The sequence below is a fragment of the Babylonia areolata genome, chromosome 27 (genome assembly GCF_041734735.1).
Source record: "Babylonia areolata isolate BAREFJ2019XMU chromosome 27, ASM4173473v1, whole genome shotgun sequence".
Lineage (NCBI taxonomy): Eukaryota > Metazoa > Mollusca > Gastropoda > Neogastropoda > Buccinidae > Babylonia > Babylonia areolata.
The window spans coordinates 12,470,116-12,487,615 of record NC_134902.1 but is presented as its reverse complement, the minus strand read 5'-3'; the positions used below and the strand labels follow the sequence as shown (position 1 = coordinate 12,487,615).

Sequence of the window (17,500 nt, the reverse complement as noted above, 5' to 3'; positions counted from 1 at the left end):
CCACCCCCACACCCATCCCTTCCAGGTTGTTCTGATGAAGAACCATCAGGAGCTCTTCAACCACATTGACCTTTGCCACCTGACCTCGGAGTTCGGCGGGACCTTGACCTATGACCACGCGTCTTGGGTCAAATTCCACGAGGTATGTACGTCAGTCAGTCACGTGATGTGAGACAGAGAGCAGTGTGGCCGGTTTGTGGGAGTTGGTGATTTGTTTGGCAGTTTTCTGTTTGCTCGTTTGTTTGTTTGTTTGTCTAGAAATATAGATATTCGTTTTGGTTTTCACGTCAGTCAGAGATAAGCCAAAAATAGAATGCACGTTTTGTGATATGAGACTGAAAGAGGTGAGCAGTTGGGGTTGGTTGGTTGTTTATCGCTAATTTCATGTTCGTTTTGAAATATTGTTGTTTGGCTTCTCTCTCTCTCTCTCTCTCTCTCTCTCTCTCTCTCTTGTTGTTGTTGTTGTTGCTTTTGTTTTGTTTTTCTTTTGTTGTTGTTGCTGTTTTCATTTTAATTTCATTACAGTTAGACAAAACATGACAAAATGTACATGGTTATTCTACGTGGCTTCAACACAGAAAATAACGTGTGTGTGTTGTAGTTGTTTTTTTTTGTGTGTGTGTGTGTGTGTTTGTTTTTGTTGTTGTTGTTTTGTGTTTTTTGGTGGTGGTGGTTGTTGTTGTTGTTGTTGTTGCTGTTTTGCTTAAGTATACATTTCCTTGTTATGGTTTTTAGTTTGCTTTTGGAGGGAGTCTTTTATTTTTATTTTTGATTTTTTTTTTTGTTGTTGTTGTTGTTGTTATAGTTGTTGTTTTGATGAAGCATAGATTTGTGTGTGATGTTATTGAGTTTGTTTTGGGGGGAGTCTTTTATTTGCTGGATTTTTTTTTTTCCCGTGTATCAACATTCATTTCTTATTTATTGACCAGAAAGGTACTAAGGTGGACAGTTTGAAAACACACCACTTCACTGACTGGTGAAACACACCACTTCCCCCTACCCCCTCTCTCTGACAAAAAAAAAAAGGTCGCTTAGCACTACACTACACTACACTACATACACTACACTACACTACGCTACACTACACTACACTACACTACACTACACTGCACTGCGCTACACTACACTACACTGCTCTACACACCACTACACCACACCACACAACACTACACTTCCCCACACCACACCACGCCACACCACACCACGCCACACCACGCCACACCACACCACACCACACCACACCACACTATACTACATCACACCACACTACACTACACTACACCACACTACACTACACTACACTACACTACACCACACTACACTACACTACACTACACTACACTACACTGCTATACACACAGGCTGTGGGATGAGATACTGTGTAGGGTGTGCAACGAGCCTGTGGATGCACAATTAATTTCCAAATGGATGAGTAAAGATGTATTGTTGTTGTATTGTTGTTGTTGTGTTGTTGTTGTTGTTGTGTGTGTGTGTGTGCGTGTATGTATGTGTGTGTGCGGTTGTTGTTGTTGTTGTTTTGGGGGGTGGTTGTGTGCTTTTTTTCTCTTTTTTTGCTGTCCCGTCATCTGCACCGTTTCAGTGGCATTACTCCCACGCCGCTCACACCGAGTTCACCAAACACAGCCACACCCGGGCTCGTCTGTCGCAGTCTCCCAGCGTCGGCAGTCCGCAGGGAAATGCTGATATTAGGTCGCCAGGAGGCCAGACACCAGAGGAGACCCTGCACTGCTGCTGAGTCACTTCGCTGGTGTTCGGTAATGCAGGCCTGTTCTGATTCATCGTACTTGAGACACCACCTACGAAACTCGGGTCACCATGAGAGCAGGGCATGAAAGGCCACATATATTTTTGATATATTGATGATGAAGGAAGAGGAGGAGGATGACGATGATGATGATGGCGATGAAGATGCTGCTTTGGAGGTCTGTTAGGTTGGGGACCACGTGACAAGGCTGTACTCAACGCTTCCTGTCATTATGATATGCCGGTGACAACCAGGCCCGAGAGATACAGACACTTGCAGGAAATTAGAGCAACACACCCGAAGACGCATCTGTGAAGTGGATGACACACGACTGTGTGGTCCCAGTCTCCCCATTTAAGCCAATAGCACACTCACCTCTGGCTAGGAGCCAGCTCCGGGCCGAAAAACCCACCTCCGCTGGGATTCGAACCCGCGTCCTCCCAGCCGTCAGTCCGCGACGCTAACCACTTCGCCACGGCGGCTGGTATTGTATTGCATTGTGTGATATGGTATTGTATTGTAATGCATTGCATTGTATTTTTATATTGTATTGTATTGTATTGTATTGCATTGTATCGAATCACCAGACGGTGGCACCGTGTCTGCGGGAAGCGGAGAGGGTGAGGAAGCGGGTACCTGACCTCAGGGATCGGGTGGAGCTTCTCCAGGACTACGACCTCAGCAGCCCCCACCCCAACCCCAGCCCCTCCACCAGCACCACCACCATGGGAGTGGCTGGCATTCAGCAGCTTCTCACCGACCTCACACAGTCCTTCCAACACACCATGAGGTTGGCGGTTCGGTTCTGTGTGTGTGTGTGTGTGTGTGTGTGTGTCCTGGGTGGGGGGAGGGGGGGGGGGGTGGTTGTGTTGTGGCGTGTGTGTGTGTGTGTGTGTGTGTGTGTGTGTCCACTTCTTTTGCCTCGTTCTCCTCCCCTTCCCCCTTCCTTCTCCTCCCCTTCCTTTCTTTCTCCTCCCCTTCCCCCTTGCTTCCCTCCCCTTCCTTCTCCTCCCCTTCCTCCTTTTTTCTCCTCCCCTTCCTTCCCTCCCCTTCCCCCTTCCTTCTCTTCCCTTCCTTTCCTTCTCCTCCCTTCCCCCCTTCCTTCTACTCCCCTTCCTCTTCCCCCTTCCTTCTCTTCCCTTCCTTTCCTTCCCTCCCCTTCCTTCTCCTCCCCTTCCCCCTTCCTTCTCCTCCCCTTCCCCCTTCCTTCTCTTCCCTTCCTTTCCTTCTCCTCCCCCCTCCTTTCCTTCTCCTCCCCTTCCCCATTCCTTCTCTTCCCCTTCCCCCTTCCTTCTCCTCCCCTTCCCCTCCCCTTCCCCCTTCCTTCTCTCTTCCCCCCTTTCTTCTCCTCCCCTTCCCCCTTCCTTCTCCTCCCCCTCCCCTTCCCTCCTTCCTTCTCCTCTCCTTCCCCCTTCCTTCTCCTCCCCTTCCCCCTTCCTTCTCCCCTTTCCCCATTCCTTCTCCTCCCCTTCCCCCTTCCTTCTACTCCCCTTCCCCTTCCCCCTTCCCCCTTCCTTCTCCTCTCCTTCCTCCTTCCTTCTCCCCCTTTCCTTCTCCTCCCCATCCCCCTTCCTTCTCCCCCCTTCCTTCTCCTCCCCTTCCTCCTCCTCCCCTTCCTCCTTCCTTCTCCTCCCTTTCCTTCTCCTCCCTTCCCCCCTTCCTTCTCCTCCCCTTCCCCCTTCCTTCTCCTCCCCTTCCCCCTTCCTTCTCTTCCCTCCCTTCCTTCCCTCCCTTCCTTCTCCCCCCCTTCCCTCTTCCTTCTTCCACTTCATACCCACCCTCCTCAACTCCTTCCATCACTTTCCGCCGAACAGAATAATTTGCATTAACTACTTTTGTCTGATTTAGTGTGACAATTTTTTTTTTTTAATCCTTTTAGTGTGACGACATTTCAGTAAGTGCCTTTGGTCTTCATCTTAATCGTAATCGTTATTGGTATTGTGCATCCAGATGTTGTTGTTCTTTTGCACGTGTACATGTATGAATATAGTTTGGAGGTTGGTGTTTGTTTTGTTTTGTTTGTTTGTTTGTTTGTTTTTGTATTGTACTTATCGTGTAGTTTTTGGTGTTTTGTCTTGTCATGTTTCTCACTTGGTTGAACTTGCTTGGTTTGATGGATAGTGTGACACACACACATTATCATCATCATTGTTGACTCACTTGTGTAAACAAAGTGAGTCTATGTTTTAACCCGGTGTTCGGTTGTCTGTGTGTGTGTGTGTGTGTGTGTGTGTGTGTGTGTCTGTGGTAAACGTTAACATTGACATTTTCTCTGCAAATACTTTGTCAGTTGACACCAAATTTGGCATAAAAATAGGAAAAATTCAGTTCTTTCCAGTCATCATGTTTAAAACAATATTGCACCTCTGGGATGGGCACAAAAAAAAATTAAAAAAAGAAGCCTAATCATATGCAAACTGCATTTACTGTTATATTTATATGTTTTGTATTCTCTAAACTTGGCACTTTGACCTCTTATTCTGACACAACAACAAGAGGAGTCATTATTATCATTTTTTGTTCAAACAGGAACTTCTTTTGTACAGCATGGAATTTTTATTTATTTTGCAAACGTTTTGGTGCAGATAGTAAAAAAGGGAAATTACTCTGTAATTAATGCTAGGACTCAATTTATCACAAGTGAGTTTTGAAGGCCTTGCCTCTCTTGTTGGTGTATTGTCTTGTCATGTTTCTCACTTGGTTGAACTTGCTTGGTTTGATGGAAGTGTCACACACACACACACACACACACACACACACACACACACACACACACACACACGTACACACGCACATTATCATCATCATTGTTATTGTCATTATTGTCGTTGTTGCCGTTGTAGTCATCATCATCATCATCATTTTTCTCTTACTCCCTCCCCACCCAAAAAAAAAACTCCAGTGAGGCACGTCTCCAGGAGACTCTGGACCTCCTCAAGCAGACCCTCCTCACCTTGGACAACGGCGCCGAGGCGGGTCCAGTCATCCACGACGACCCGCACCACCTTCACCAACACCATCACCACCAACACCACCAGCACCACCAGCAACAGCAGCCGGAGCAACAGCAACAAGGCAGTAGCACCACCACCACCACCACCACCACCAGCACCAGCAGCTCCACGTGGCACTGGGTCAGGCGCGTGCACGCGCTGCACGTGCAAGAGGCGGCGGAGCGCCTGCGCGCCCTGTACCGCGAGCTGTCGGAGGCGGCTTCGGGCCTGGAGGAGACGTGGCGCTCCACCGAGGACGGCCTCACCGTGCACCTGCAGATCCAGCGGCACCGGGAGAGGGCGGCGGAGGTGAGGTGGTGGGGGGTGGTTGGGGGGTGGTTGGGGAGAGGGTGTTGGTGGGGGGGGGGGTGAGGGGAGAGGAGGGGATGGGGTGGGGTGGGAGGAGAAAGGCTGGAGGCGTTGTAGTTTGTCGTTGTTGTTGTTGCTGTTGCGTGTGTGTGTGTGTGTGTGTGTGTGTGTGTGTGTGTGTTTACGATAGTGGTGTGTGAGGGAGAGAGAGAGAGAGAGCAAGAACACACCACACACACACACACACACACACACACACACACACACACAAGGAGAGGAAGAGAGAGAAAGTGGAGGGGGGGGGGGACCAAAAAACTCAGAACAGATACATTAGTAACATAATACAGGAAACACAGACACAGTACCACTATCATCCAACAACAAACCGAAACCCAAAAAATCCCATTTACCGCCCCTCTCTTTTTTTAGTTTCTTTTCTTTTCTTTTCTTTTTTTTTATCTCCCTTTGATCCCGTACCCCTCAGATCGAGAAGCGGATGAAGACGCACTACGAGCCCCTGCTGCAAGAGCATCCCTCTGTGGGCAACACCCTCAGCCAGGCCGAGCTCTACAGGACTCACTTCACCACCACCCTGTACGAACCTTCCAAGGTAAAATGTTTTAGTTTCACAAGGAGACGTCATTGAGTAAGGTAAAAATTAATGGACCCCCCCCCCCCCCCCCCCCCCCCCCCCCCCCCCCCCCCCCCCCCCCCCCCCCCCCCCCCCCCCCCCCCCCCCCCCCCCCCCCCCCCCCCTCCCCGCCTGCTGTGAATCTGTTTCAGTCTTAGTTTCACAAGGAGACGTCATTGAGCAAGGTAAAAAATTAATGGAACCCTTGGGGGGCTAGTTGGCCTTTTGGGAACACCCCCAACGCCGACTGTCCTAAAGCCCTCTTGGCCGAGAGAGAGGGGATACTAGGGCAAGACACTCTCCACAACAATCAAATTCTAGTCCAGATAGTAGCTGAGGCAGCATGCTGTTGCCTCCTCTGCTGTTCTGGTGGTCATTGTCGGACACGACTGACTACAATACAATACTATCTCTCTCTCTCTCTCTCTCTCTCTCTCTCTCTCTCTATATATATATATATATATATATATATATATATATATGAATAAAACGAAGTTGAGAACCAACACCTAATTTTGTTAAACAACAAAAATATTTTTTTTAAATCTGAATTTTCGCTGCTTCCCAGCAGCTTGGTCACAGACTACGTTCATGATAGGTGACGTAATGTTATTTTTACGTCATCTTTCTGACCTTACATGACGTCTTCTACTAGGTAAATATATCGTGTTCTAAATATTCCTTCAATTGTCTACATGCACATCTGTCTCTGTCTCTCTCTCTCTCTCTGTCTCTCTCTGTATCTCAGTGATCATGTATAACCACCACCACGACACGACAAACCGGACTGGTAATTCCACGAGTTCAGGGTTCACAACGAAAACCAATGGATGTTGCTTCTCGTGTTCAGTCCTACAAAAACCGTCCCAAGGTTACATATCCACAACAGTTTTCTTTTCGGCTCCTCCACTTTGTTGACCTGTTCCCACGCTGGCACCTGTAAAAAGCTGAGGCTGTCGTCAGTAGGGTGAGGGGTGGAAGATATATATATATATATGTGTGTGTGTGTAGTGATGGCCTAGAGGTAACGCGTCCGCCTAGGAAGCGAGAGAATCTGAGCGCGCTGGTTCGAATCACGGCTCAGCCGCCGATATTTTCGCCCCCTCCACACTAGACCTTGAGTGGTGGTCTGGACGCTAGTCATTCGGATGAGACGATAAACCGAGGTCCCATGTGCAGCACGCACTTAGCGCACGTAAAAGAACCCACGGCAACAAAAGGGTTGTTCCTGGCAAAATTCTGTAGAAAAATCCACGTCAATAGGAAAAACAAATAAAAATACACGCTGGGTGGCGCTGTACTATAGCGACGCGCTCTTCCTGGGGAGAGCAGCCCGAATTTCACACAGAGAAATCTGTTGTGATAAAAAGAAATACAAAATACAAAAAAAATATATATATATATAATCATTCTACAGGAGCTCCTCAGCCAGGCCACAGAGATTCTGGAGGACGTTCAGAGGCTGCGCGAGCGTCTGAGCCACGTGAGCCAGCACGCGCCCTGTGACGTCACGGACATCCTGGGCCGCCTGACAGTAGCACTCCAGCCGTTCACCCACCGGCTACAATCCCTGCAGGACGTCTATGTCAGCGTGCACATCTTCCACCTGCTCTTCCAAAAGGTTCGGGGTGGGGGTGGGGGTGGGGGGAGGTTGTGTGTGTGTGTGTGTGTGTGTGTGGTGTGTGGCCTCTGTGTGTGTGTATGTGCGTGTGGTGTGTGGCCTCTGTGTGTGTGTGTGTGTGTGTGTGTGTGTGTGTGTTCATGTGTGTGGTGTGTGTGTGTGTGTGTGTGTGTGTGTGTGTACGTGTGTGTGCATGTGGTATGTGGTCTGTGTGTGTGTGTGTGTGTGTGTGTGTGTGTGTGTGTGTGTGTGTGTGTGTTCATGTGTGTGGTCTGTGTGTGTGTGTGTGTGTGTGTGTGTGTTTGTGTTCATGTGTGTGGTCTGTGTGTGTGTGTGTGTGTGTGTGTGTGTTCATGTGTGTGGTCTGTGTGTGTGTGTGTGTGTGTGTGTGTGTATGTGTGTGGTATGTGGTCTGTGTGTGTGTGTGTGTGTGTGTGTGTGTGTGTGTGTGTGTGTGCCAACAATATCACCACTACTGCTGCCGCTGCTGTTGCTTCTCCTCTTCCCACGACTACTACTACTATGACTACTACTACTACTACTACTACTTCCACCACTACTACTACCAATACCACCACTGATACTACTACTACTCAACCACCCCCATCTCCCTGATCTCGAATGTCAGGCTCTGACATGGTACCGTTGCTACTACTACTACTACTACCACCACCACCACCACCACCACTGATGCTACTACTGATACTACTACTACTAATCCTCAACCACCCTCATCTCCCTGATCTCGAATGTCAGGTTCTGACATGGTACCATGGCTACTACTACGACTACTCCCACTACTACTAATACTACTACTACTACCACTAAATCACACACCCCATCTCCTTCACCTCGTTCTCTCAGGCTCTGACGTGGTACCGCAAAGTCCTCAAGTTTCTGCCGGAAGGCCTAGAGGCCCGAGCAGCGGAGGCCTCCGCCGCCTCAGCTATCACCACCACCACCACCACGACGAACGCCATCACCAGCAGCAGCACAAGCGCCTTGGCCGTGGAAGGAGAGAAGGATGAGGAGCCGAGGAGGGGCAAGGAGGAGGCTGTGTCTCCCTTACCCACCACCACCACCACTGCCGCCGGCGGGGGGGGTGGCCCCAGCTCCAGGTCCCGGTCCCTGCAGATCCTGCAGATGCCCGTGGAGTGGCAGATGGCGGTGCAGAGCTTCCTGCACAAGCACCCGCCTCCCCGCGAGGAGCACCTGGTCCGCCTGGACACCGAGCTCCCCCAGCAGGTGGAGAAGGGGCTGAGGGTTCAAGCCCGCTCCCTCGCCCTCAGGTCGGTTCAGTTTGTTGGTGATGTTGTTATGTCTGGGGGGGGGTGGGGGGGGGGTGGTAGTTGTGTGGGGTGGGGGTGGGTTGTGTCTGTGTGTGTGTGTGTGTGTGTGTGTGTGTGTGTGTGTGTGTGTGTGTGTGTGTGTGTGTGTCCCCCTCTGTCTAGCTATGTATCTCTCTGCCTGTCTGTCTGATTATCTGTCTGTTTGCCTTTTTTTTTTTTTTCTGTCTGTCTGTCCAAACAATCAGTCAGTTAATCTGTCTGTCTGTCTGTCTGTCTGTATGTATGTAATTATGTATGTATGCATGTATCCTTGCACATACCTATGTATGTCGGCCACTTTGTACCTCTGTCTATGTGTCAGTGTGTGTGCGTGCGTCAGTGTGTGTGTGTGTGTGTGTCAGTGTGTGTGTGCGTGTGTCAATGTATGTGTGTGTGTTTGTGCGTCAGTGTGTGTGTGTGTGCGTGTGTCAATGTATGTGTGTGTTTGTGCGTCAGTGTATGTGTGTGTTTATGCGTCAGTGTGTGTGTGTGTGTGTGTCAATGTATGTGTGTGTTTGTGCGTCAGTGTGTGTGTGTGTTTGTGCGTCAGTGTGTGCGTGTGTCAGTGTATGTGTGTGTTTGTACGTCAGTGTGTGTGTGTGTGTGTGTGTGTGTGTGTGTCAATGTATGTGTGTGTTTGTGCGTCAGTGTGTGTGTGTGTGTGTGTGTGCGTGTGTCAATGTATGTGTGTGTTTGTGCGTCAGTGTGTGTGTGTGTTTGTGCGTCAGTGTGTGTGTGTGTGCGTGTGTCAATGTATGTGTGTGTTTGTGCGTCAGTGTGTGTGTGTGTGTGTGTCAATGTATGTGTGTGTTTGTGCGTCAGTGTGTGTGTGTGTGTGTGTGTGTTTGTGTGTGTGCGTGTGTCAATGTATGTGTGTGTTTGTGCGTCAGTGTGTGTGTGTGTGTTTGTGCGTCAGTGTGTGTATGTGTGTGCGTGTGTCAATGTATGTGTGTGTTTGTGCGTCAGTGTGTGTGTGTGTGTGTCAATGTATGTGTGTGTTTGTGCGTCAGTGTGTGTGTGTGTGTGTGTGTGTGTGTGTGTGCTGGTGGGGGGTCAGAGGGATGCCTAGGCGGGAAGGGCGCGGGATGTGGGGCCTTTGTGTATTTCGGGATGATGTATGGATGATTGTGTGTCAGTGTATGTGTGTGTGTGCGTGCGTGTGTGTTACAGTGTGTGTGTGTGTGTGTGTGTGTTAGAGTGTGTTTGTGTACGTGTGTGTGTGTGTGTGTTAGAGAGTGTGTGTGTGTTTGTGTCAGTGTGTGTGTGATGGCGGAGGGAAGTGGCGAGGTTCTTTCTTACATGGCGGTATACATTTCTATAGGGTTTTCAAACCTCGCTGTACAAAAAAACACATCCGACACATAAAAAACAAATGGTTCTGTCAAAGCGCTTCACAGTAACCCATCAGACATTATTACTGAACGGTTCTGACAAAGAGCTTTATAGTGGCACATCCAACACATTAACAAACGGTTCAGTCAAAGCGCTGTACAATAACCCATTATATATTATCGTTAAACGGTTCTGTCAAAGAGCTTTATAGTGGCACATCCAACACATTAACAAACGGTTCAGTCAAAGCGCTGTACAATAACCCATTATATATTATCGTTAAACGGTTCTGTCAATGCGCTTTATAATGGCACATCCGACGCATCAACAAACGGTTCTGTCAAAGCGCTTTACAGCAAATCATCATTACTAAACGGTTCTGGCAAAGCGCTTTACAGCAAATCATTATTACTAAACGGTTCTGGCAAAGCGCTTTACAGCTAATCATTATTACTAAACGGTTCTGTCAAAGCGCTTTACAGCAAATCATTATTACTAAACGGTTCTGGCAAAGCGCTTTACAGCTAATCATTATTACTAAACGGTTCTGGCAAAGCGCTTTACAGCTAATCATTATTACTAAACGGTTCTGGCAAAGCGCTTAACATCAGACGCATCAACAAACGGTTCTGTCAGAGCAGTTTACACTGACCCATCAGACACATTGACAAACGGTTCTGTCAGAGCAGTTTACACTGACCCATCACACACATTGACAAACGGTTCTGTCAGAGCAGTTTACACTGACCCATCAGACACATTGACAAACGGTTCTGTCAGAGCAGTTTACACTAACCCATCACACACATTGACAAACGGTTCTGTCAGAGCAGTTTACACTAACCCATCAGACACATTGACAAACAAACTCTGTCAAAGCGCATTACAGTGACACACCCGACACGAAACAAACGGTTCTGTATAACAGTGTATTACAGTGACGCATGTTACGATAGTCAGTCGTGTCTGATAAAGCTGAAATTGGAGAAAGCATTAATCAGACAGCTGTCACTTTGCTGTTGGCCCAGCTGTAAACTTACGTCAGTCTGTGATACAAGCTGAGCGTTGGCCCATCCGACACATTGTTAACAAACGGGTCTGTCTGTTTGCCCCAGACTGAGGCTGCTGCAGAGACTGCTGTACAGCCGACGGGTGTCCGCCAAGCTGCTGACCACCGTCTTCAGGTGGAGGGCCGAGGTGATGAGCAGCTCCAGCAGCACCAGTAGCACCCCGCAGCCCAAGAGTCCCAGACACGGGCACCCCAGGACCGAAGGAGCCCAGAGGCAGGGTTCCGAATTGCCGCCCCCGAAACCCGCCAGGCTCTTCGCCGCGGGCATGAGGAACGCCGGCAGCTTCTCCAGCTCTGAGGGGGCCGGGGACTCGGACCCCCTCCACCACCCCGCCCAGCCCCACCACCCCCTTACGGCCACGGGGGGCGTGAACGACGTGATGACTGGCGCCGGTTCAACCACACAGTCTCCAGCACACACACCTGAAGAGGTGGCTGGGCGCAAGAAGCCTCCCAGGGTAGACATCAGAATCACCTCCGCCTCTCGGGACTCGGACGGCAGCTACAGGAGCGACGACGGCTGCTGCCCGGAGTCCAGGACGACGGACGGCGCGGAGAGCTCGGAGCAGCGGTGGAGGAGCGCAGCCTCCAGACAGCAGCAGGAGGTGCTGAGAGTCGCGGAGGATGAAAGGTTCATCCGTCTGACCTTCACCCCGCCCGCTTGCAACGGCTCGCCCAGACACAGCCCGGAGGAGGACAGCTTTGACAGCGAGGACCTGGCTTTCCGGTACCCCGGGGAGGTGCAGACCGGGTCGGAGTCCGGCATCGAGGTGGTGGAGGCGGAGGAGGATCCCTGGGACTGCATCATCGACAGGATCAAGGCGGTGTCCGACAGCAACCTGCCCAGCGACGTCAAGGTGCAGTGCATGTCGCACCTCCTGTCGCAGTCCGCCATGCCGGACCCAGCTGCGCGGCAAGGAGACGGGCCTGGGTATCCTCCCACGGTCAGCGCTCCACAGCAGCGGGGGGAGGAGGGGGTGGTCAGGGGGATGGCGGGCTTTGATCACTTCCGGCAGCACATCACCCTGCCTCAGGATGCTGACGTCCGACGTCACCGGAGCTTCGCCATTGCCCGTGAGGAGGACGTGAGGCCCCCGCACATAGGACGGCAGAACAGTGCGCTGCCCTCCGCCACCCACAGTGACGATCCCTACGCCAAAGGAACGACCTCTGGTAGATGGAGACGGTCACCGGACCTCCTCCTTCCCAACCAGCCACCGGAAAGACCAGCCACTGCCGTCGCCAGGATGCGTCACCGCCTGGCTCGCTCGCTGATGGACCTGGACGACCTTGACCGGCACAGCGGGCCAGAAGACCCCGACAGGAACCTGGCTTTCAGGCCGCCCAAACCCGAACGTCAACACCGTAGGCAGACAGACTCCCCCAGCCGACTCCACGTTCACGGGAACAGGTCCGAGTCCACGCTGACCGGGCGCGTTCCAAGAGTGGTCAGCTTCAGTCACGCCTCACGTCCTCCTCCTCAGCCCCCTCCTCCTTACCACCACCACCACCACCATCATTTGACACAGTTCTCGGGACCTGACCAGGACGCACCGTGGAGGAGCAGAGCCGCCGACCCACTGACAAGGTCCTACGAAGGGGGACTGGACGCTCTGCACCTCTCGCAGCCCCGCCAACCTCTTCCCAGCAAAATGATCACGTCGTGGAGATCCCACGAAGATGGCCTGGACTCGCTGGAACGTCCCACCTTTCTCTCTGGGAGGCCTCTGATCAGCAGAGCAGCTCCCTCTTCGGGGACAACCGCAGGAAATTCTGCGAGGCGTTCAGCTGCCCAGCGTCAGATCCCGAACGTGTGCCTGCCAGAACCGCGCAAGAACCCTCACCGCTGGCGTCAGGGCATTGTGATAGAACGTCACCCACCCTCCTCCTTCCCCTCCCCCTCCCCTTACCCCTCCCCTGTTAAAGAACGGCGAAAGTCCAAGGAGTTTCTCGCCCCCTCGTTCCTCAAGCCTTTCCACTCCATGTACAACCTACACACGGGGGCGACAGCGGATTTTTCCACGCCCTTGACCTCGTTTCTCCCTGGCCTCCGTGGAGGTCAGGGGAGGGTCAGGGACGGAGGCAGGGTCCAAGGGTACTGCTCGGATGGCCCGCGGGAGGCCGAGTCGGACTCGTTGTCCGAGGGCAGCAGGCTGGGGGGAGGACGGAGGAGTTCTTTGGAGAGGTGACTGGGACAGTGGCAGCTTTCTGTCTCCGTCTTCCTCTCCTGCCTCGTCTTTCTCTTTCCTTCTCTGTCTGTGTCTTTCTCTGTCTGTGTCTTTCTCTGTCTGTGTCCTTCTCTGTCTGTGTCGTTCTCCCCACCACTCTCTCCCCCCTCCCCACCCCACCCCGTCTTTTCTTTCTCTGTGTCTTTGTGAAGGAGTGTGTTGAGTGTGTAATGTGTGCCTAGAGAGATAGAGAGAGAGAGGAGTATGCCAAGTGTGTAATGTGTGCCTAGAGAGAGAGAGAGGAGTATGCCAAGTGTGTAATGTGTACCTAGAGAGAGAGAGGAGTATGCCAAGTGTGTAATGTGTACCTAGAGAGAGAGAGAGGAGTATGCCAAGTGTGTAATGTGTGCCGAGAGAGAGAGAGGGGGGAGTATGCCAAGTGTGTAATGTGTGCCTAGAGAGAGAGAGAGGGGGAGTATGCCAAGTGTGTAATGTGTGCCTAGAGAGAGAGAGGGGGGGAGTATGCCAAGTGTGTAATGTGTGCCTAGAGAGAGAGAGGGGGGGAGTATGCCAAGTGTGTAATGTGTGCCTAGAGAGAGAGAGAGGGGGGAGTATGCCAAGTGTGTAATGTGTGCCGAGAGAGAGGGGAGTATGCCAAGTGTGTAATGTGTGCCGAGAGAGAGAGATAGAGGAGTATGCCAAGTGTGTGCCTAGAGAGATAGAGAGAGAGGAGTATGCCAAGTGTGTAATGTGTGCCGAGAGAGAGAGATAGAGAGAGAGGAGTATGCCAAGTGTGTAATGTGTGCCGAGAGAGAGAGATAGAGAGAGAGGAGTATGCCAAGTGTGTAATGTGTGCCGAGAGAGAGAGAGAGAGAGAGGAGTATGCCAAGTGTGTAATGTGTGCCGAGAGAGAGGGGGGAGTATGCCAAGTGTGTAATGTTTGCCTAGAGGGAGGGTAGTATGCCAAGTGTGTAATGTGTGACGAGAGAGAGAGAGAGTGTGTTGGGGCGAGGAGAGAGAGATCTACACAGACACTGATCCATTCTAATGACTTTGGCCAACCGTCCCTGTCATAACAACTGCAGACAAAGTACTACATCTCTGATGGAATTCAACTCAAAATACATCAGATGGTGAAGACACACACACACACACACACACACACACACACACACACACACACACACACACACACACACACACACACACGTGTAGTAGCGGTGTACGCACTCTGAAGAAACAGTTCAGGTGATGTGAAGAAGGAAAAAAAAACACAGAAAGACGGGAAGAAAAATATGTGCGAAGAAAGAAAAGAGGGAACGCCAAGAAAAAAGAGAAAGTGTTGGTTTTCAATCTGAGGGTCCAAGGTACAAATCCTGGTCGATTCACGACGGCAGGTTTAGTCATTAAGAGTGGAGACGTTGTTGGGTTGTTTTTGTGTTGTTGTTTTTTTGGGGGGGTTGTTTGTTTGTTTGCTTTGTTTTGTTTTTTGTTGTTGTTTTTGTCTCCCCAGGTCGACAGATGTCCAGACCTGTAAATACCTTAACACCCTTCGTGTTTATACGCATGCAGAAGATCAAATATGCACGTTAAAGATCCCACAATCCTTGTTAGCGTTCGGTTGGTTACGGAAACGAAGAACATACTCATAACACCCCCCCACCCCCACACCCCAGAAAACAGAGTATGGCTGCCCAGATGGCGGGGAAAGAACGGCCATACATGTTGAACCCGGTTCGTACATTCGAGTGAACGTGGAAACTACAGCATGTGAACGCAGAAGAAGAAGAAGAGAAAGTGTGAAGAGAGGAAGGTGGGTAGAGATGGCTGAAGACAGAAATGGGAGATAGGGGGAAAGAATGAACGAAAGAAAAAGACACGCAGAAAGAACAAAAGGAAGGAAGAAAGAAAGAAAGAAAAAAAAAATTATATATATATATAATGTGGACTCGTACTTGGCGAGAAAAGTTCTCTCCTCCCTCCCCTCTCCTCCCTCCAGCCAACACATCAAATCACATTAACCACCTCGCCCCCACCCCCACCCCCACCCCCAACAAATAAAAGGCATTAGTCAACACTTACTCATACATTGTTTTGAACAGCTTGGTGCTAATCAAATATATACATAGATATATTCCATTTCAGTATGATATGTCATGCCTCTTCTCTTACTGTCGTTATTGCATGTGTATGATTGTGAGTGTTGCATGTGAGGTTTTCACGTCATCTTGATATTTAAGCGTATTATGTCTTTAATGATATATAAACCCAAAGAAAAGTGAAGCCTAGGAAGCGAGAGAATCTGAGCGCGCTGGTTCGAATCACGGCTCAGCCGCCGATATTTTCTCCCCATCCACTAGACCTGGAGTGGTGGTCTGGACGCTAGTCATTCGGATGAGACGATAAACCGAGGTCCCGTGTGCAGCATGCACTTAGCGCACGTAAAAGAACCCACGGCAACAAAAGTGTTGTTCCTGGCAAAATTATGAAGAAAAATCCACTTCGATAGGAAAAACAAATGAAACTGCATGCAGGAAAAAATACAAAAAAATGGGTGGCGCTGTAGTGTAGCGACGCGCTCTCCCCGGGGAGAGCAGCCCGAATTTCACACAGAGAAATCTGTTGTGATAAAAAGAAATACAAATACAAAATACAAATACAAATATTGATATTACTGAATGACTGTGATTCTTGGTACATTGTTGACGTAACACACCACAAATGAATGTCTCTAGTGTGTGGGAGATAAATGTTGTGTACTTTGTATTATGTAATGGCATCACAGATTGACACATTCAAATTCAAATTTAAAATCAAAATACTTTATTGTCTGCTTCAACCGAAACAGAAAATTCTCTTTCGGCTCATTTTTAGTGAACCGAAAGAAAAAATTTCTGTTTTGGTTGAAGCAGACAATAAAGTTTTTTTGTTGTTTTTTTTTAATTTGAGTATGTTTACAGAAAGGCCAACAGCAAAGTGAGAGCTGTATTATCAAGGGTTTCTCCATTGCACAGGGAAATCATTTACAGCTTAGTCTTTTGTGAAGGACTATGACTCTCAAACTAGGAGGCAAAATTGCACTGGCTCTTAGTGCTGCAGCCTTGGGGGCTAGTCGGCCTTTGGGGAACCATCCCAACGTCGACTGTCTAAAAACCTTCTTGGCCCAGAGAGTGGGAATGTAACTTGGGCCAGACACTCTCCACAATAATCAAATTGTAGCCCAGATAGCCGGGACAGAAGTTACCCCCTCTGCTGTTCTGATGGTCATAGTCGAACACGGCTGACTGTCATATACATAATGCCCCTGTTCCTTCTGGCAGACTTTCGGACGAGGTGGACCAGGAATACTTGAGTCAAGACGAAGTGCATTCCAGCCTGCAACGCTCGCAACGAATTCTGATGGTAAGTGATGTTTGCTCAAAACAGATTCTGGTGGTGGGTGTGTTTGCTCACAACGAATTCTGATGGTGAGTGATGTTTGCTCAAAACAAATTCTGGTGGTGGGTGTGTTTGCTCACAACGAATTCTGATGGTAAGTGATGTTTGCTCAAAACAGATTCTGGTGGTGGGTGTGTTTGCTCACAACGAATTCTGATGGTAAGTGATGTTTGCTCAAAACAAATTCTGTTGGTAGGTGTGTTTGCTCGCAACGAATTCTGATGGTAAGTGATGTTTGCTCAAAACGAATTATGATGGTGGATGTGTTTGCTCACAATGAATTCTGGTGGTAATTGATGTTTGCTCAGAACGAACTATGATGGTCAGTGTGTTTGTTCACAACGAATTGTGGTGATAAGTGTGTTTGTTCACAACGAATTATGATTGTAAGTGATTTTGTTCACAGCGAATTATGATGGTAAGTGTGTTTGCTCACAACGAATTCTGGTAGTCAGTGTATTTGCTCACAGCGAATTCTGGTGGTAAGTTTGTTTGTTCACAGCGAATTATGATGGTAAGTGTGTTTGCTCACAGCGAATTCTGGTGGTAAGTGTGTTTGTTCACAGTGAATTATGATGGTAAGTGTGTTTGCTCATAGCGAATTCTGGTGGTAAGTGTGTTTGCTCACATCGAATTCTGATGGTAAGTGTGTTTGTTCACAACGAATTATAATGGTAAGTGTATTTGCTCACAGCGAATTCTGGTAGTCAGTGTATTTGCTCACAGCGAATTCTGATGGTAAGTGTGTTTGTTCACAACGAATTATAATGGTAAGTGTGTTTGTTCACAATAGATAGAACGTGCGTCGTCTTTGTTGTTTATTGTTGTTGATTTTGTGTCGTTTCA

The 17,500-nt window shown here is 49.5% G+C and overlaps 1 protein-coding gene across 1 annotated transcript in view; it reads left to right on the top strand.

Annotated features, from left to right (window-relative positions):
• The window catches only part of LOC143301596 (uncharacterized), a 50,154-nt gene that overhangs the window by 32,063 nt on the left and 591 nt on the right, over positions 1-17,500 (top strand). Inside the window, exons 5-12 of the mRNA XM_076615989.1 lie at positions 26-142; positions 2,353-2,555; positions 4,668-5,067; positions 5,552-5,677; positions 7,116-7,319; positions 8,184-8,608; positions 11,095-13,233; positions 16,537-16,618. Coding sequence (XP_076472104.1) covers positions 26-142; positions 2,353-2,555; positions 4,668-5,067; positions 5,552-5,677; positions 7,116-7,319; positions 8,184-8,608; positions 11,095-13,233; positions 16,537-16,618 — 3,696 coding nt within the window. The remainder of the gene's footprint in view (positions 1-25; positions 143-2,352; positions 2,556-4,667; positions 5,068-5,551; positions 5,678-7,115; positions 7,320-8,183; positions 8,609-11,094; positions 13,234-16,536; positions 16,619-17,500) is intronic.